This window comes from Ischnura elegans, chromosome 8 (assembly GCF_921293095.1).
Source record: "Ischnura elegans chromosome 8, ioIscEleg1.1, whole genome shotgun sequence".
Classification (NCBI taxonomy): domain Eukaryota; kingdom Metazoa; phylum Arthropoda; class Insecta; order Odonata; family Coenagrionidae; genus Ischnura; species Ischnura elegans.
Genome location: NC_060253.1, coordinates 29,022,136 through 29,044,362, shown reverse-complemented (window position 1 = coordinate 29,044,362; position 22,227 = coordinate 29,022,136). Strand labels below are relative to the sequence as shown.

General features: G+C 40.1%; 1 protein-coding gene across 1 annotated transcript in view; it reads right to left on the bottom strand.

Moving 5' to 3' along the window:
- Positions 1 to 14,721: 14,721 nt before the first annotated feature.
- Positions 14,722 to 22,227, bottom strand: part of LOC124163990 (tektin-B1) — a 268,288-nt gene continuing 260,782 nt past the window's right edge. The window contains exon 7 of the mRNA XM_046541137.1: positions 14,722 to 15,306. Within this exon, the coding sequence (XP_046397093.1) occupies positions 15,111 to 15,306 (196 nt within the window). The 3' untranslated portion in view covers positions 14,722 to 15,110. The remainder of the gene's footprint in view (positions 15,307 to 22,227) is intronic.

Below are 22,227 nucleotides of genomic sequence, written 5' to 3'. Positions count from 1 at the left end.
GTGATGATGATGAAATCAACTATTAACTACGTACATTCAAATCGCTAGCGCGATTACACTTCCATTATCATTTCAACATTAATTAGTTTCAATCCAAGATCACGACTTTTTGGCCATTCTCTACGATATAGTAAATATAATGACTGCAGCATCTCCCGGCGAGCATTAGCATAATGGATTACGTTATCACACATCGGAAAGTAATACAACACTTTCCCCATAACTTTACCATAATACGAGTACTTTATTATAATATTATCTATTGGCGAAGCGAAGTACTTAGCTTTGAACTGCATCCATTTTATGTTTTCGTTGTTTGTTATTGTTATTTCAAATACTCCGCAGACGACGCATTCTTGGACAGAGATGTGTCGAAGGATTTCATTGGCTCTTCAGATTTCTCAATGATACCAACCTCACGCGCTCGTACCTGTATGATACGCGCGATGACGGTGGCTTACATGATCGCGTGATACAGCGGAACGTGATAGGAGAACGTGATGGTCATCTCTCACCGTCGTCGCTGTCACATTTACATAATCAGGGCGCTGGTTTAATCAAATACTTGACATCACCGCTTAATGCTATCGAATTTCGAGACGCTTTTGTGTAGAAGAATACATTCTCTTTGGATGCAAAGAGTCTTTCCTAGATAGTTATTTCAGATTTTAATCTTATTATGTGGTACTTCTAGTTCACAACGACAATTTATGAACCAGTTATAAATAGTTTTTTTTTCTGGAGAGCGGCGAAGTTATATGGTACGTGGATTAGACGTATTATTAACGAATAACTTCAGATTGAAAAATATTTTTTTATGCGTGTCAGTATTTTCTCGGAACTCGCTGGCTATTTTCTTATTGACTGAGTAAATTAGGTATCAATTATCTTTTCATTACGGCGGCTAAACCACCGTCGCAGACAGAACCACGACCACTTCCATTCTGCCTTGCTCTTTCAGGCGGTAGCACTACAATGAGTGACGTCACACGCCTGTGAATAGGCCTTCTCTCTAGGTGGCTGTGGCTGCAGGGTCTCTTTCAAAATGTTGGCGAAGTATGTATTGTCGTAGACCGCTTTTGCTGTGTTTTCCAATCAGTGGTCTTCATAGAGAGTGGACCAGTTTCCTTCTCTAAATGTTCCTCGGTAGTACCTAGTGCTTCGAGTAGATGCGACAGCTGAAGATGGGATTTTTTTATAACGGTGAAATGGGTGGAAAAACATGGGTTCTTTCCATTTTGATTGTTTCTGGCGAAGAGGCGAAGGAAAGCCTGATTTTTAGGATGTTGGAGTTTGGAATACGGGCTTGAGTCTTTTTAATCCGGGAGTTTTGAGTATTTCCAGAGCAAATTGCATTGTGGGTAAGCCTGCTGGGATACCCGACTTGAGTTTGATGGACATTCGGAAAAAAATAATGATACGGAATGGGAAATACTTTTATTCACGAGAATATGATCTGAGCAAAATGTGCTCTTATATTTACAAAGGGCCTAATCCTTAACTTTGTCTTTCTCATTTTTTGATTACAGTTAATGTATGTCTCTTGGTCCTTTGCATGGATATATCGATTTCATCCGATGATGCAAAAAGTTTGTTAATAACGAGTCCATTGTATGAAAAAAACTACTACACCTTATGCCATGTAGAAAATATATCTACATCTACATAATACCCTGCGAGCCACCTCTAGGGTGTTTGGCAGAGGGTGATCAATCACCAGCATGCAGCATGCATTTGGACTCCCACATGCACACCACACAGTACAAAAAACGTCACGCATACCTACTCACAAATTATACTACTATATGCTGTTAGAAATAATAATAAAATTAAGAAACATGCATTAAGTTTTACATATGTTAGTTGGCTACACCACAAGACATGTAATCTATTTATGAGTTCTATCGCTGCCGTTATAATCTCTTATCGATCGTGGAAAAAATGACATTCTGAATCTGTCTATTCTACAATCTATCTCTCTTATTTTATTTTTATGATCTGATCTTCCGTAGTATGTTGGCGTCCGTGAGATATGGTTAACTTCGCCAGAAAAGACACTGCTTTCGAATTTATCTAAAAGGTTTAGTCTATTTTTCAATCTACGGTCCGACAGAGATTCCCATCCGAGTTTATCTAAGAGGTCAGTTACTCTAACAAGACTATCGTAACGACCTCTCACATACCTGGCAGCTCTTCTTTGCACGCGTTCTACCTCTGTTATTAAGCCTTTTTCATGAGGGTCCCAAACACTGGTAGCGTATTCCAAATGTGGTCTAACGAGGGAAAAGTAGCTAATTTCTCTCACTTTGTCGTCGCACTTTCCTAATATTTTTTTAACAAAACACATTTTACGATTAGCTTGACCAGCTATTTCTCGAATATGTTTATTCCATGATAGATCATTATTGAGTCTAACTCCGATATATTTCACGGATTCAACAGTCTCTAATTGGATACCTCGAATTATATAGATTTCAACTAGATATTACGTAGTCGTGTGTTGCTGGCTAATATTCATGTTTCTATGTAGATGAAGCATATACGGTTTTCATTGTATGTCGTGTGAAGGGAGACACAGCCTGACGATCGCAGTCGCCTCCCATAGTATCATTATTCATCAAACTCAAAAAGCTGTCCTGTACACATTTGAATGCCGGCGAGGCGCCAACTAAGGGACAAGTCGTCTTACTATGCATCCTTTTTTACCTTCTGACATCTTCCGATTCCTATTATAAGAGATAAACGCCCTCCTATCAGCACACGCGGATTGATTTTGGTGCGTTCGAGACGTTGGAGCTGGGAGTGGACGCCTGCCGTTATCCTCTCCGGCCGCTGTGTCGTCCTTGGAATATTTTCCTCGCGGGCGCGGGGTCAAAGTTGGCGTTGTGAGGCTAAAAGGTGGCATATACGTCGAAACGCACGAGATTTTTGCCCTATTAGCGCAGTAATTCGGCAAAATCAATAGAAATATTGATAGAATAAAATAAAAATACGTTGTTCTACTCCACACTTTATCTTAATAGCACGACCCGGGTAAAAGTTTCACAAATTAACGCCTTAGACCGTGTCTTATAATAAAACTAGCTGACCCGGCGAACTTCGTACCGCCTAACAATCGATTAACATAATGGTTTCACTATTTATAAATTAAGAACGGCTGGACAAATTTTAATCATATTCGGCTTGCTAAAATAAAATAAGGAAAAAATCAATAAAATTACAAAAATAGTATTACAATGGACTACCAGAAAGACTTTCTTCATTCAATCCATATGTACTATCTATTTTGTCTATTATCTGCTCTTAACATAACTTGGTAGTCTTCGTGTGGCCTGCGTTCCAAAGCCGTCCTGAACAGCCTGACTGATAACATATGTTCGTGAAGCTGATATGTACATGTTCACTGCAGACCATGGAGAATTGCTCTTTTCATTGCTGGGTTAACTTCTTGACGCCGGTCAAGTTGTTTCTCCACGTTACCAATGAAGTATATTTGCAAGAATAATATTACTTTAATATTTTTAACATGCTTGAACATTTTAATATTTTTAATATTGTTAAAAATATCAGTCAATAGGTACATTGGTAAAAACAAAATAAATCTTATTTTTTTGACCGCCTTATCAATCAACTCCTATACACATATCTTTAAGATAAAGATGAATTTTTTAATGAATTTTTCCTATTTTTTTTAATATCTTGCATGATATCCGGGGCTGAGACGAATCCAAAGAACCTAATATCATTAAAATCGGTGCAGCCGTTCTCGAGTTATAAGTGTTCTAACTAACACGATTTTCGACTTTCTTTTATGTATACAGACATTGAATTTTCCGAATTTAGTATCTCCTCCCCCCCCCTAAATTGCATTTGAGCGAGGGTTAGGGGTTCATTTAGAGGTTTAAACATTTTCAGGCCTTACTTTTGATCAGTCCAACAACTTTTTTTTCACAGGGCCAGATGGATTTGAAAAAAATCGATGTTCGATCGAAAGAAGCGATATTGCATAGTCATCGCAGATCTCAATATATAACGCGCCGCAGGCGTGATACAGCTGGCCCGGAGAAACTTGTTCTTCACGACCAGCCAGATTACAAATGAATAGTTTTGTGCGCAATTTTATATGATGTGGGGGTATTGTTTTGTTTGTGTGAGCACAAACTTAGATTTAACAATTTAATTTGACTTAGAAACATAGATATACGTTTTTATTATCATTATATATTTTTGTATTTCGTTAATTTTTCTATCTTTTTTATGTTTTTCCTTTATATTTAGTTTTGTTTTGTATTTTTTATCCTTTTTGTTATTATTATTATTTCTTTTAATTTTAATTTTTTATTTCCAGTTTTATACATGTTGAACATTTTGCATTTGAAATGTGTTAATCTATATTTAGATTTATACTAATTCTACAAGAAAGAAAGAGATAGGAAAGGTTAAATGGCGAGTAATTTGCTGACGCAGTTTGTATGTTGGAATATATGGGTTGTAATTCCGTAAGTCTGTAAGAAGTGGATTTTTTGTTGCCCCGAGCCGTGGAAGACAAATAAATATGTGAGTAAACGAGGAGCATTTTAACCCGTTTGTAACTCCCCTCCCATTCTTTGCATTTCTTCCTCATTTTTTTCCTCCCGTAATGCTTAGTTCTTGCCCCGCAGCCGTCCATCCATCACCCACTCAATTTCCCTTTTTCCATACTCTGGGGACTAGCCGCTTCCTTTGCCCTCGCCGTTTTTCATTCAACGAAGTACGCAACCTCTTCAAACAGTCCCTTTTATCCTTTCTCCGAAGCGAACAACCATAATTATTACTAACAATAATTTTAATTTGATACGTTTGTTAAGAAATCACATACTTATGTCCTCTCTTAATTTCATGTTTTCATTTGAAAAATTACTTTTAAAGTTTTGGTCTCTATTTTCTTCGTATCACTCCTCACATTTTTTCTGGGCCGTTATATAATGTAAGGATGGACAGATCCAGGATTTTTTCGGATCTGGATTCGGATCGGATCCTTGATTTTCGGAGCTGGATCTTTCGGATCGGATATTTTCGGATCCATATGCATTTTCAATTTCCTGACGTTGAGATTACCCCGATGATTGCTCAATCTCTTACGTAAAGTCATACTATGTGCCAGTCGTATTTTGCATTTTTTATTTCCCGCGGCTGAAATTCTCCCACGTAACCTCTGCGGGAGCTTTCAAGCAAAACGGTTCATGAGTAGGACAAGAATCGCATGGGACGGCCACGGCAAGAATCGGAACTCTTTCCACCCTTATGCGTTGCATTTCCACCCTGGGGCGTTGCATTCACTGAAGCAATTATTTAAAATTTCGGATCCAGATCAGATGTCTTCCGCGAGTTTGGATCCGATATATCCGATGAAGGGCAATATCCGCGGATATTTGAATCCGAGATATCCGATGCGACCAATTACTCACTGCTCAATTAGTACTCATTATTACTACTACTAATTATTACTCAATACTCTCCATGCCCCACACCCAACCAATACCAATTATGTAGATGTAAATTGATTAGGGATTTTGCCAATTTGTCTGTTACTCAGGCATCATCTGCCTAATTTGCCAATTTTCATGAATTACTATACTTTTGTATTTCCATTTTTTTCAGTCCCATTCTTCTGTATCAAACCGAATGGCTTAGCAGAAGGGAATGTGTCTTTCGATTTGCCTTTTGCCATTTCGTTTTAGTCCATTTAGTTCCTGCATTAAGAATGTTTGCCTCTTCGTCATGAGCAATTTCTTTCTTTGACGATCGATCGCTTTGCGTCCGTTGCGCTCCTCCTTTCCGTATTACCATGCGCTTCCTTGATCCGTCGCACAGTGGGCGGAAATCGGAAAAAGCCGGACAAAATTACAAAATGGCTTTTTTTGAGTTATAAACTTGAAACTTCGCAAATATACTCCAAAATGATTGAAATTTATTGATATGTACTTCATTTGACATAGATCCCACCCGTTGCTGAGATACAGAGGCTCAAACGTGAGCAAATTTCCATAAAAACGCCCGTCTTCAATTTTCTCTGAAAATCTTCCAAAGTAAGTGAATGGTGAAGTTATGGGTGGATTCTTGCCGAATAAAAAACCACATAATCTGTTAGCGTGGTGTTTTTTCTTTAATTTTCCGTAATCTTAAAGAATACAGCCCATAAATTCTTACCGTGCAGTAACAAAATGGCGGATACTGTTTTTCGACGAAGTTTTACATTTAGGTAGAGTTTCAAATAGGTTTTCGGCAAGGTCGCGCAGAGTAACTTATATAAGAGCATTGTTTGAAGATTTCTTGAGGTCTTTATGCAGTTTTCTTTGAAATAAGTTTGCGTCGCCGGATATTACATTGATTTTTCGATCGCGCGGCAGGGTTCTTCTCCGCGCGTCGGGAGTTGGATTAGCCGCGCAGCGGTAAGGTTATTGAAGCTGTATGGGTTTTAACGCTCAACATTCACCGTTTTTATGTTTTGCTTCAAGACACCGATTCTCAAATGGTCTATGGTGAAGACAGTGGAGGTTTTTCATGCAATGTACTTGCACGTTTCATCGAAGTTCATTTCGTTATCTTTGGATACGATCGAAGACCATGCTTCTATTAAAAGCGTTCAAACCTCGACAAAGTGAGTTGTTTTCCTGGGACTCATACAAAAAGACCTACCAGAAAGATACCAGCTGAGACCCTTATACTTTCTTCAATCACCGATCCCTGAGCCTCAGGATTCTAATTTCGAAAACGGTCGTTTTATGACACCCTGGAGCGGAGCCCTTGGCCGTCTTAACGGAGTATTTCCATGGGAACTTAGCTTTTTTAAAATGTGCATTATACCCTCAGTTCTACTTTGACATACAGATTACCATGTATTTACACGTTTACCATACGTTCCTCCCCGTGTACGCATTAGGGCATTGGATAACCATGGGTTCGACAAATTTATTATTTCAAAAATTTTACATAGGCTCTATCCGCCATTCCATAGAAAATGCCACCTCACATTATTACATGACTTGATATCTACAAAATAATAATATGGAATTGGTAAAAAAATCATTCACTCGGTAAAAAGTATTTGTTCCATTATTTATCGCGGAGGCTGAATTTAAGACAAGGCCCTGATGCTCTGAAAATTCTCAATGACTTCCTGACAAAACGCATCCTATGGCCATACCTTAAGAAATGGGTAGAGAGTTCTCGAAATAATGAATGATTTTTGTGTCGATACAAAAGTTGGCTCGCTGACTGTATATCATTTCCAGAATTTGTTATGCATCACTTTCCCGATACTTCAACGACAGCCGGTTGAGTATTGTATTTTTGTAAAAATCTATTCCTCTCAAATTGATTGACTAAATAAAATTCCCCCTGTAGCTTCATGCCAAAAAATTCATATTATATTTGCCAGGCATTCCAGGGCGGCCAAAAAAATGTCGCACCTAATGTGTTAGATCACGCAGAAGAAAATTCAAACTTTAAAAACTACTGCTACTACTGCTGAGCTTGCTCTCGCGGCATCTGTGAGTTTGAGAGAGAGGGGAGACACTGCAGCAGCTAACCTAATTGCAGAAATAACAACTACGACCCCTACTCGGGCTAAGAGAGTTCTTTCAAAGTGGAGGACGAGTGAAAAGGTCCACCCTGAGATGGCAGTGGAAGAGGCACTGTCATTGATGATTGCCTCTGATTTGACCAAGCGTCAACATCGGCCTTTCCGTAGGACAGTTCTGAGCCATGGACACGAATTGCATCCCAGTTATGATAGAATAGCGATAGCAAAAAAGGCAGCTTATAACGAAGGAATTAAAATAACTGAGACCATGTGCGAAGTAAACCTTCAAGCACGACTGAACCGCACCATATTCGGAACAATAGCCTGCTTAGCCACCACTTCCACCTCTCAAGAATTAAAATGTGTGGTGAACTACAGATTAATCTCTAAGTACGGTTTTGATGGAAGTTCGGGCCACTCTCAATATAAGCAAATGTGGCAACAAGTGGATGCTTCAGATAAATTCCTAGTCATGAGATCCCTTGTATCTCTTAGTTTGATTAAAAAGCAGCAGGTAACAAAGGCGCTACATGTAACGACTGAACTTTCCAATTTCTCTTGGTTAATTACATTTATCTCTAAACTATTGATAAAGAATTTAAATTGCATCGGAGGCACTTCTCACATATAGGCTCTACAATTTTAGATGACACTATCTGGGAAAATCCACTGCCGACGTCGACACGGTTTTGTCATCCCATCCGCTTTAGGTGAAAAAAGAGACAAAAGAAGTTACAAAATCAGAAAGACATTACCTATATCGAAAGGCAGGTGGATGGCCTTAATGATTTCAACTCTGGATTTTACACGATCAAGTTCTGTTTACTACTGACCATGATCAACGGAAAAGTAATGCCGACATTGCTTATCTTATTTCCCTAATTTTTTCTTAATCTTAAAACCCATATAATTTATTATCCTACAGGGAAGTATAGTCATTTCGAAATTAAGAAAAACGATAGTTTTTAGTTTCCAACACACTGAAGGACAGCTGAATCATGGGGTTCTAAATCTGCGGTGCAATAGCGTCGGGTATGAATAACTTAGGAGATGTAAAATATCGTTCACCTGATATCGATAAATATTCTGTTGGTTTGTGTACGCTGCACTGCCACATATGATTTTCTGAATGCATATTGGATATGTCGTATCGATTGGAATTTAAACAGTGGCATTTGATAATTTAAATTTTAATTTATTTTATTTAGGAAAGGAATGCTAAGAAAATTTTCAGCTAACATTGATAATATAAATTAAAATAACTATTTTGAAAAAGATGTTCGGGGATTTATACAAAACCGTACTTACAGGCAAGTGCAAGTTTGAAATTTCTACGCTACACAAGCAAATTAAAATCACTTTCACAAATTCTGCGCGCTCAAGAGAACTTAACTTTCCTTCACCACAGTCAAAGTAGAACTGAGGGTATGATACACGTTTTAAAAATCTAGAAGTTCCCGTGGAATTGTCTACATAAACTACCCTGTCTTCATCGTATCTGCTTCAACAACTTTCTAGTGCTTACTGTATAGGTGCAGAACATGAGATTGTCACGCGATCCATAATTTTCGTCCATAAAATTATGATTATTTAGTTGCCATCAGTAATCTATGTTCATGATTAGTAATGTTAAGTCACTGAACACTGCATTATTAGCCATCTTCTTGAACATTATTCTCTTCATCTCAAGAGTAAAACATTAGATTTAATGCCGCTTTTTGCAGTTCGTTGTTTGTTCAATTTGCCGACTTGGGTGGCGGCGGGGTAAAATGCTCGCCTGTCAAAGAAGTGTCAGGTTCGACTCCCGCATGGGTAAGTTTCCTTTATCAAGCGCAACGTTGTCGCAGAATAATTTATTCATGCCATTTATGTCAATATTGATCCGTCGGTACGTATGACTAAAGTATGAATTTTGTAACGTAAAGCTAAAAGTGGAATAGTATTTATTCAATAAATTTGAAAAAAATAGATTTTTACAAAAATACCAACTCCCGTACAAGTATTGAGAAAGTAATGCAAAGCATATTCCGGAAATGTAATGGATTCAGCGAGCCAATTTTTGAAGCGACACAAAAATCGTTCATTTTTTCGTTCCCTTGAACTTCGATGAAACGTGCAAGTACATCGTATGAAAAACCTCCACTGTCTTCACCATAGACCATTTGAGAATCGGTGTCTTGAAGCAAAACATAAAAACGGTGAATGTTGAACGTTAAAACCCATACAGCTTCAATAACCTTACCGCTGCGCGGCTAATCCAACTCCCGACGCGCGGAGAAGAACCCTGCCGCGCGATCGAAAAATCAATGTAATATCCGGCGACGCAAACTTATTTCAAAGAAAACTGCATAAAGACCTCAAGAAATCTTCAAACAATGCTCTTATATAAGTTACTCTGCGCGACCTTGCCGAAAACCTATTTGAAACTCTACCTAAATGTAAAACTTCGTCGAAAAACAGTATCCGCCATTTTGTTACTGCACGGTAAGAATTTATGGGCTGTATTCTTTAAGATTACGGAAAATTAAAGAAAAAACACCACGCTAACAGATTATGTGGTTTTTTATTCGGCAAGAATCCACCCATAACTTCACCATTCACTTACTTTGGAAGATTTTCAGAGAAAATTGAAGACGGGCGTTTTTATGGAAATTTGCTCACGTTTGAGCCTCTGTATCTCAGCAACGGGTGGGATCTATGTCAAATGAAGTACATATCAATAAATTTCAATCATTTTGGAGTATATTTGCGAAGTTTCAAGTTTATAACTCAAAAAAAGCCATTTTGTAATTTTGTCCGGCTTTTTCCGTCTTCCGCCCACTGTGCGTCGGTGCTTTTCCCCCCCTCACCCCTCCCTTCACTTGGTGGTGATTTTCAGTTCTCATGGGGATGGGAGAAAGATCCCCCTCTTTCGTGGCTTGGCTGTTCCACTTCCGAATATCTCACCGACGGCGGAGGGCGAAGCTAATCTTTCCGCTGCGCTTTGTCGGACAAAAACCTTATCTACGTAGTCGACGCGGCTCAAAAGCCTCCTTCCGTCCCTTTTACCGGCAATTCCTCACACCTCATGCCATTCATTCCCTGACTCCAGACGATCTGGAAAGGATTGATGACCGAGGACTCGGATATGGAAGAGGAATTGCTTGTTTTCCATTCGGAACGTCCGCTGGCGAACCGTAGTGACTGTTCGTGTACGACTCCGCCATTCTTTCCGTATTGCTTGTATCCGGATTACGTGCACATTGCACAAAGACCGTGAGATTCGTGGCTGTGCATGGGTTGAAGAATAACTTTTTTTGGTGGTTACGTCATGTGACCGACGGCGTGAAAGTTGTGCAGCACTAGATTCACTCTTACTCCGAAACTTTTTCTAGGGGATACAATTGCTCTAATGCAGTCAGCAATATTAAGAGAATAATTACAGCAAAGCAGGATTACCTTCAATTAGATGGGAAGCCTGCTACCCATTGAATGTAATGGAAAATTTCCCCTTAGAACTTGCAGTTTTGCGACCGCTGAAATTAGAACGGGAATGAAGGATTGGGCGGTGAGAGGCATCGGGGCGATTGCGTGGTGAGTGAGGGGGAGGGAAGAAACCCAGGATTCGGAAGGTTACGACAAAAAGTGCAGCGTTTCCAATATGTTACACGAGTTAGGATGGGAATCTTTACAGTAGCGTAGATCGAAGTATAGGCTTAACTTACTCAGGAAACTCGAAGATTTTTTTATCAGACGACGTGAATCATATCCTTCGTTTACCATCGTACTATAGTAGACGTGATCATGAGAATAAAATTAAAGAAATAGACTGCAAAACAGAGAGATTTAAAATGTCATTCATCATTCGTGGTATTAAGGATAGCAACGTTGTCTCAATTGATAGGATTAATGGCGTCGCTCGCAAGGATCACTCGTTGCATGTTTTTTCATAGTTCTAACCTTGCACGTATTTGCTATATAATAATTTTATAACCATTACTAACCATTACTAGCCATTAGCAAGTTTTATTTTAATGAATAAGCATTTATATTTTGCAAGTATGCGTGATATTTCTATGACCGTGCGGTGAGCATTTGGCGGTCCTTTTGCACGCTGCATGTTGGTGATTTGTCACCCTCTGCCAAACACCCTAGAGGTGGCTCGCAGGGTTTAATGTAGATGTAGATACCCTTCCTTGAGCCACTTCCCTGCCTGCCTCCCTGCCTATGACATAGGGCCGTTCGCCTTCTCTTCCACTTTCCGTTCTTCTTAACCACCAGAGAGGAAGGAAGAGATTTTTAGACAGAATGAAAGGGAGTAGGCCTTACAGTGAATTGAAGAGGGAATGTGCCAGTGCGACAGTGTTTGAGGCTCCCAGAATGCTTCTTGAGTACTACATGGAAACCTACCTTAATCGGTAGAATCTTCTAATCTTCTAAATTATTTCTACTGTATAGATACCTTTTTCTCAACTTATACGCAACCAAACTCTACAAATGAGGTACCCAAATGCATAGAATTTATCAGAGAACATGCGACGGCATATCTTACTTCCTAAATATTGCTATTGTTTCCTAAATTTGGTTTTTAAATAATAATGAAGAAAACGGTAAGTATTCCTGAAGTTAACGGCGCACAAACTGATACATTTGTTCATTTTCAACAATATCTCGCATTCTTCAAATGACTTTTATCAAAATGCGGCTGATTCTACATTCAAGTCTCCTGTTGATACGCAAGTATGAGTCATCATGTGCGTTTAACAAAGGATAGTGTAATTACATCCAATGTTGTGTTTAAAGAGGTCCTCTGACCTCAATTTGTGCATGAACATTCCAATTAAATTTGTACATAAGACCCTGCCTTTCTTCCTACATTTTAAAATTAGAAACGCGCCTATCCCTCTGTGGACCTGCATTGAAAAGAGCGGGGGAAGCCCGCTGGGAGCGGGCGCAGCACGCTCGTATATAAAATTCTCGTGTCGAGGTTTTTTGTTTCCAAACTCCTCCGAAACGGCTGGACGGATTCCTATGAAAAAGTCTTGAGGGGGGGTGGAGGAGGAGAGGGGACCCGTCCTCAAACGCCTTTACGAGCAGGGCATGGAAGGGGGAGAGAAGTGGGGAAGGGGAGGGGACCCGTTCTCAAGGGCCCTATGTACTACAATTTGTGTCTCAACATATACAATAATACACAAAAAAATTAATACAAACATGGTAAGTTTGCAATAGAGGAGTATAAAATTTCACCAATTAACTCAATTTCAAAATATTTGCAGAATAACAGCTCGTTACATAATGTAACCGTCGGCGTTTGGCCGGTGGCATTACGGGTTTAATGGACGCTTTGAGAGAGGGAGAGCTTTACCTCATGGTCGAGCAGAGGTTTTTTTGTATATGTGTGCGTGTGTGGATTGTTCCTGTGTGCGAGCGAACGATGTGAGCGTGATTCATCCCCCCCCCCCCCAACCTTCAATCCCAGCTTTCCCGAGTTCCCGCGTTGCGCAACGAACGGAGACATCCCGCCCTCTCCCCCCATTGTGGTATGACTCGAGAGAGCATCTATTTATGGATTCTCCCATTGCCCCCACCCCAGGTACACCACCCAGACTTTTGGGGATAAAAACCCTGAGATTTTGGCCGCCGGAAGGAGAATGAGTCGGGTCACGCGGTCACGCCGGGCGTGAGATTGCCAAACGAAAGGAAGAAGTCGGCCTGGTTTTTTTTATTGAAGTGTTGCTGGCGAAATACGCAGCCGGAGGAGGTTTATCGGGATGCGGCGTGGGTGGACAGGCTAAATTGAAGCGCGGCAGGAGAAAGGAGATTGACCGGTAATTTTCCGTCGCAAAGGAAAGCCGTCCCGCGCCATCCCACCAAGGAGACACGGCGGAAGGCAACAACCCTCACCAGGAGCCGCAAAGAGAAGCAGAAACTCAGCCCTCAGCGTTGACGCGACCCGGATCTGATAAGTACCTACTACTGCGCCTGCCCCAAACCACGAAATAAAGCATTTCCCCTCCACCAAGATTTAAGAAGATTCCCGACCAGTGTCGTCTACGAACCCCAAACTGAACCCCAAAATTGTTTCCCCCAATTTACTGCAGAAGAGCCCCCCCTCCCCCGATCTTTACTGTGTTCCGTTTCCCCCGGCCCCCCCCCCCCCCCCCCGGTGTGCGAGTGTGTATGTGTGTATTAGTTTGTAAGGACAGGGTACGTTTTTCTTGTGATTATACTGTCATTTAACTTTTTGATCAGATGGTGCAAGATGAACTGATGAAATCAATCGGGCGAGAATTAGTTGTTTCATTTGTTTGCTCAGTTTTCTTTTGATGTTATATTCAGTCGATTCTCGCAAATGCCCGCAAGGAAGCTGCAATCTGATGTGTGATTATGTACTAACGATTATTTGCTGTTTTCATTAAATTTGTGTTAAACGAAGGATTTGTAGAAGGCCCTCGTTCTTTCAAGCGCACCGATCACCAAGAAGTCAATCATACGTTCCTTTCCCTTCTCGCGCACCCCGTCCCCTTTCTTTCCCAAAGAAAAAAATATCCCTTCCCTTTTCTTGTCCACCCCAATCCCTCCCATTCTTCCCTTGAACCGTGACGAGAGGTCACAATAAAAAGCATCCAATTTCCAAAATAGAAACAAAAACCTGAGGTGCAAATACATTTTTTAAAGAAAATATAATCATAAACCATCTATAAAATATATTTTACAAAATAAATTTAAAATTAATTGAAGAGGTATGGTGCTGCATCGTCTGGCCATGGCCGTCCACCGCCCTAAAGGCCTGTTTACACGATACATTAACACGTACGAGTTAATGCATACGTTTGCGTGAATGATTTCTGTGGACAGGAGCGGAACATGTACGAATGCATGAACCAAATTAGAACAGGTTCTCTTTTCTGTGCATGCATTCGCACAAGTTGGGTGGCGGTGCATTTTGGCGTTCATTCTCGCGTTCATACATTTAGACATTAACCCGTGCGTGTTAATGTACCGTGTAAACAGGCCTTAAGAAGGGGTCCAGAACGGGCCTGGAGGGTTAGCGCTGCAAAATAAAATGGGATTTCAAGATGGAATATTGTGATGGTAGCAGGCCATGCCATGAATTGAAGAGGAAAGTCCCAGTTGGGACAAGCCTGAGTGATCGTCAAATTGCTAAATGAAACACCTTTTCCATTGGGATACTTTATTATATTCTAATTTTGATCGATGAATCACATTTACACACTTGATCACACACATGCACAACGACTGACTAGGTAAATGGGTCGCGCCAATTATTTCATTAAGTGGTACAGTGATAGCTAAAGTATTCTTTGGATTCGAATATAGTGTACTTGAGAAAAGGAATCAGGTACCAAAATTTCACATGTTCATTCCATTACCAGGAATGACATAATAACAATAATCAGACAAATTTCGAGTCCAATACCACGCTTTACATGATGGATGGCCTATTTCAACTCCCAGAAATTTGTTTACACTTGTTAAACTTCTCCAAAGGGTCCAGTTTTAACAATTGAAGCAGGAAGAGGAGAGATGTATAAGTCGATTCGAGTTACTTTGGTGGCAGTTCTTGATTGATGTTGAATAGTTTCATGTTCCTTCCGGTTTCCGAATCGTCTTCAGCAGTCTTGCATAGGAGATTTTTCCTTATGTCGAGGACCCTAAGGTCGGTCTCAAGTGCATGATCCTTGTCGGCTATATCGTCGTCTATCTTCTTCATCTGATCTTCCATCCCGTTGTATTGTGCCCTGAAAAATAGTTCAAGCTCACATTAATGACGGCACTCACTCATGTCCGAATCCGTGTATCATTGAAGTAATTTGTAAGAATCAAGGGTAAGATAAGTTGGGACGAGAATAATTAGTCGAATATCTTCATTGTATTTCAAATATTAAAAAAAGGAAAATAAAAATCGATGACACGATTAAATGTGCTGTTTGCAGCAAAAAGAGAAAAAATATGTAGCAAATAATGATAAAAATATGCTATAGAAATATTAATAAACTCAGGACCTCTTTCGTTTCCAAAGCTAGCCTCCTATAATTTGCTTTATGCACTCCAGATATGGAGAAAGAGAGGGGGAGGGATGGGATGAGTTAAAGCTTGCCCTTAACCCTTTCTAACCCAGAGCTGATTCTGGGAGAAATCAAATTTCAAGATTTTTCATTTTGAAATCTTGAAAATTTTACACTCAATGATAATTATCCTGGCAGCTAAATATTTCGCCATTAAAATTTACTCTACAAAATAATAGGTAGTTAAGATATCTCCTGGGTAGAGCTGAAAGTTTAAACATTTTTGATGTTGGTTAGAAGAAACATTTGGTTATAAGGGGTTAAGTGGCTGGAATAGTTTTCACAGCGTGCGCTGTGGTCGAGGCACAATAGGTGCCGGAAAAATGTATACAATCAAAGTGATGAGAAGATATTTCAAAACTATCTTCACTTCGTTTCCTTGCAAATTCGTTTTTCCCGGAACAGCAAGACGCACATCTACATCTACAAAATACTCTGCGAGCCACCTCTAGGGTGTTTGGCAGGGGGTGATCAATCACCAGCATGCAGCATGCATTGGACTCCAACATGCACACCACACAGTACAAAAAACGTCACGCATACTAACAAATTATTCTACTATATGCTGTTAGAAATAATAATAGAATTAAGATACATGCATTTAGTTTTACATAGGTTAGTTGGCTACACCACAAATGATGCAATATATTTATGAGTTCTATCGCTGCCGTTATAATCTCTTATTGATCGTGGAAAAAATGACATTCGGAATCTGTCTGTTCTACAATCTATCTCTCTTATTTTATTTATATGATCTGATCTTCCGTAGTATGTTGGCGTCCGTAAGATGTGCTTAACTTCGTTAGAAAAAACACTACTCTTGAATTTATCTAAAAGGTTTAGTCTATTTTTCAATCTATGGTCCCACAGAGATTCCCATCCGAGTTTATCTAAGAGGTCAGTTACGTGGGAATTTGGGTACGGGTGGAGGGAACAGCCACCACCCCCAATCCATAATTCATGGCCACGCCGCAAGAGCAGCCTCCTAGCACTTCGGTTCCGAAGGGCGTTGGGGAGAGGCCGGGTTTCCCAGCTCGGGCACGGCATCCTTTGCTACCCAAATTCCCTGATAATGCGCCACTATCCCCTGCGCTGGTGGTGCAGAACTCCACCCCTCCCAAAAATCCACCCACCAAACGGCTTCGAAAAACACTTCGGAAAAACCGCTCCTTCCCCCAACGGACGCCCGACTAATAATAAATTTGCACGCCCGGAATGCGGGAGGGAGAGGGGGAGGGGAAAAAAATAGTCGCGTGTTTCCCTGCGTTTCGATTTCGATACAGCGTGCATAAGTGTGAGTGCGAGAGAGATCGCAAGGGTAAAACCCCATGCATACATGCATTCACGCATTCCGAGGCGGGTGCTCGGTGGGGGTGGGGTTGATGGAAGCAAGGGGTCTTCCGGAACGAAGGGGCGGAGATAAAGGGAGGGGGGAGTGGTTGGGCTTGAATAACACAGGCCAACAAAAATTTTTTTTTTTTGTGCCGGGAGTTTTTGAGCTGATATTAACAATATGTGTGGTGCTGAATCCAAATATGATATCCGTTTTTATGTAACAGCTCTACTTTTTTAGATACGGTGCATTTAATGATTAGATTCTTTCAAATATTTGATATATTTCAGAAAATATTTTTCAAATTTTAATCAATCTATAAATAAACTAATTCATTATCACTCTGCAGTATTTTCTTTGAAAATCACCTTTATACCTTTGAGAAAGGGGATGGGGAAGATTTGGCGTGTTGGAAGAAGGGGGAGACAGGCGTACAGAGTGGAGACAATGGGAAAAGATACAACTAAGGGATGTGGGAAACCCACGGTGGAAAAGGACCCTAGTCATAACTGTAGAATAACGACACGTGGGAAGAATCACAGATAAGTGGAGAAGAGTAAAAAAGGGGGGATAGGGTAAAGAGAGAGTGTGTCTTTGAAAATGGAGAGACGGGAGTAAGTAAGCAGTTAGGGGATTTCCAAAAACAAATGGTCAAATTCTCAAAGTTTTTGTAAAGCAACCTCTAAAAATGAGCTCAATTCAAAGAAACTGTGTAAATCATTGTGATGTGTTTTGTTACATTTGTGGGCAATATACTTAAAAAGAAAATAGGACAAACATTACAGACTTTGTGAAACGTGCATACCTTGGATATTTTGGTGTTCAGCTAGGTGACCAAGGTAAAAAGTGGGCACAGCATTTTGTGTGTAAAACATGTACAGAACATCAGCTGTAGTGGACTACAGGAAAAAGGAAAAGTTTAAAGTTTGGTGTGACAATGGTTTGGAGAGAACCTACAAACCATATTGACGGCTGTTATTTTTGCATTGTAAATGTTTCGGAAATTAATCGAAACAATAGCCACAAGTGGAAATGTCCAGATTTGCCTTCAGCTATACGCCCGGTACCCCATTCAGAAGAAATCCCAATCCTAATATTTCAGACATTACCAGATGTATGTGAGGATGAATACGAGCTATGTGAACACATTCCTGATCCTATTGACGATAGTGACAGTGACTACGAGGCAGTATCAACAAATCCTCAACTATTTAATCAAGATGAACTAAGCGACCTTGTTAGAGAATTGAACTTATCAAAGGAAGCATCTGAACTACTAGCTTCAAGGATGCATGAAAAGAATTTAATGTAACAAGGTACAAAAATTAATTTTTATCGCACAAGGGAAAAGGATCTGCTACCCTTCTTTACTCAAGAAGACAATCTTACATTTTGTTTAGACGTTAGAGGTCTTCTGAAAGGAATGGGACTACCGCAATATGAAGCTAGTGATTGGCGTTTGTTCATTGATAGCTCCAAGCGTAGTTTAAAATGTGTTCTTCACAATGTTAACAAGTTTTGCTCAATACCAATCGCTCATTTAACTGAAATGAAAGAAGAATATGATACAATAGTATTAGTCTTACAGCAGATAAAATACCAGGGACATCGCTAGGTGATTTGTGTAGATTTAAAAATGGTGAAATTCCTTCTTGGGCAGCAATTTAGCAACAAAAAATATCCTTGTTTCTTGTACCTCTGTGCTAGCAGGGACAGACAAACCACTGGGTTAAAAAGGAGTGGTCAAAGAGAGAAAACTTAATTGTTGGGTAAAAACATTATTGCTGAGTCTTTAGTGAACGGGAGAAAATCACCTTACCGCCCCTTCATGTTAAACTAGGCCTAATGAAGCAATTTGTAAAGGCTCTTGACAAGGGTGGACCATGCTTCGGCTACATAAGAATAAAAATGCCGCAGATAAGTATAGAAAAACTCAAAGCTGGTAGTTTTGATGGGCCACAAATCAGACAACTTACAAAGTATACTGCTTTTGTCAAGTCAATGAATGAGATTGAAAAAAACAGTTGGCTTTCATTTGTTGAGGTAATAAAAATTTTTCTGGGAAATCACAAACGAGAGAATTATCTTGAGCTGGTAAACAATATGCTCACTAACTTTAAATCACTTGGATGTTATATGAGCATAAAAGTTCACTACCTACACAGTCACTTACTGTTTTCCTGAAAATTTAGGCGACACAAGTGAAAAACAAGGTGAATGATTTCACCAGGAAATCAAAACAATGTAAGATCGCTACCAAGGAAGATGGGATAACCATATGATGGCAGATTACTGCTGATGCTTAAAACGAGACTGTTTTTAAAAAGGGCACGCAAGAAAATCGCGCCAAAGGAGCTTCCGAAGTGTTGAGTGACGTTTTTACGTCTTTTTTTTCTTTAAATTGTTTTATTTCAGTAAAAAATGTTACTACTTGTATTCAATTGTATTGTAAAACTATTGTAATTGTAGGTGATTTAGCATTCCTACAAATAAATCAGGTCTTTATATTTTGTGGGTTTTATCATTTATGTAATTATCACATATCATCATATTGAACATTTTTTTACGTAAGTGACAACATATCTGTATCTTGAAAACTAGAGCTGATAGGAAAAAACTAATATCATATTTGGATTCAGCACCCCAATTATACTTGAAATCAGATTTAAAAACTCCGGCACCATAATCACTGTTGACCTGCGTAACTTATCAATATTTAGAGAGGGAAGAGACTCCTCGACCGGGGATTAGTCCGGAATAGATGCGTCAGGCAAGCAGAGCGAGAGAGAGAGAGAAATAGTGGTAGTGGGAGGGGTGATTTTGGGGGGGGGAGACATAAGCTGTTCCCTTACCGAGTGGGTGGGGAGGGTGAGAATTGGCTTCTGTGAAAGCAGCCAAGATCGGAGAGCTCCTAAATCACATGACCTGAGGACACTCACCAACGCCTTCCACGACCAACGGACCACGGACAGACCTTCCACGACTGCTCATTCGCAAGTTCCGTCGATGTCTTACTAAGTATTCTGAATAAAGTTAGTAGAGTAGCTTAAGAAGATGGTATTGCAAATTAAGCAGTTTGTATACAAATCATAGCTATAATTTAGCTTCGAGTGGCAACATTGTTATTGATATATGAGGGACTAAAATTGAAAAGATACTGGATTTTAAATGGAATGATTTTTGCAACTTCATGGGAGCATACAAACGGATTATCCTAGATCGCTTATCATACTCATCATGGAAATGAAAGGAGGAATGCGTAGTATTAGGACTGGAGGGATTTCGGAGCCGGTCAAGGAAAAAATAAAAAGAACATAGACGTTTCGTAACAGAATAGACAAAAGAGAAAAAAATACTGGGTAAAACCACTACTAATAGAGAAATTTCCGGTGCTGCTTACTGGCAAGATTTGTTGAATAATGACTCCTCTCAGTCCCTTATCTACGTGGGAGCAAATTTCCACTATCCGGGCAAAATTCAAATTACTTTCTTGTGTACGCTTATTTTGTACTCCAGTACCGTTGCAAATTTGTAACAGCGAAATCGTAAACTATATATATGTTCACCCTACTTCAAAATTAACGACGAGTGTGTCTGCCTTAGACTCATAACTGAGTCTTATTATAACGGACAAATAGTCAAAACTATTCGTCAATACAGGACATTTCCATAGAAACGAACAGTTGATCTGTTCTTCGGAAACAAGTGTGAGACGAATAGAAGGATGGAGCAAAGATGAAATCCTTGGAGCATTTTTCCTCCGTGTACTAGGAAAGAGAGAAGTTTGCCGGGGAGGAAGAAGAGGAAAAGGAAGTTGATAGCGTGTCAGAAGCAGTGAAGGGAATGGGGAAGTGTGGAAGACGAGGGCGCAAAAGATGAAGCCAGGGAAATTACCAGGACACATGAGGGGAAGGGAGACAAGAGGAAGATGGATTCCGCCTTGAGAAACGAAAAGAGTTGGTAAAACACTTAGGAGGTGAAATGTATGCCAATGTTCTCGACTTTGGGGGACGCTGCAAGCGGAGGAAGACCGCGGCCAGGGTGTGGGGATTGAACGGCTGGAAATATGGCTCTGGGGTTGGATTGTGCTCCGCGAGAGATGACTATGAGAGCTAAGAGATAACCGAACAAATGACGCAGGAAACCGCCGAGAAATGTTTATAATGGCCGTGGGATACCACCGCGGGGCGTTAAATGGTTGAAACTCGAGGGGTGACAGTGGAATAGATCAAACACTCGGAGGGCAATTGGGCTGCAAATTGGAATACGAAATTTTATCAAAGATGGAATGCGCAACAGCTGTTGCGTATTTTCGGGACTTCCATATGCTCAAGGGAAATAAGGAAAGGGAGACTTCAAACATCTACATCTACACAATACCCTGCGAGCCACCTATAGGGTGTTTGGCAGGGGGTGACCAATCACCAACATGCAGCATGCAAGAGGACCGCCACATGCACACCACAGAGTCAAAGAAATATTACGCACACTAGAAAAATATACATGCTTATTCATAAAAAAAATGCTAATGGTTAGAAATTCCTAGAGCAAACACATGCAATGCTAGAACTACGAAAAAGCATGCAATGGGTGATCCTAGCGAGCGTTGCCATTAATCCTTTCAATTGAGACAACATTGCTATCCTTAATAGTACGAGGGAAGAATGACATTTTAAATCTCTCTGTTTTGCAGTCTATTTCTTTTATTTTTTTCTCAGGATCGCGTCTACTATAGTACGATGGTAAACGAAGGATATGCTTCACGTCGTCTGAGAAAATATTATCTTCGAGTTTCCTAAGTAAGTTAAGCCTATACTTCGATCTACGCTCCTGTAAAGATTCCCATCCTAACTCGTTTAACATACTTGAAACGCTGCACTTTTTGTCGTAACAACTCATCACAAATCTGGCCGCCCTGCGCTGTACTCGATTAATTTCACCTATTAGTCCTACCTCGTATGGGTCCCACACGCTAGCAGCATATTCCAAGTGAGGCCTTACTAGAGTCATGTAGCTTATTTCTTTCACCTTTTTTGGGCATTTACCGAGAATTCTTTTTACAAATCCAAGTTTACGGTTAGCTTTCCCGCATACTTCACGTATGTGCTTACCCCACGAAAGATCCCGGGTAATGGTGACCCCCAAGTATTTAACGAATTCGGTATTTGGTAGTGGAATCCCGTTAGCGGTGTAGCTCTTTCTTGAAGATATATCCTTTTCCCAAAAATTCATCACCATGCTCTTTTCAAGATTTAATTCTA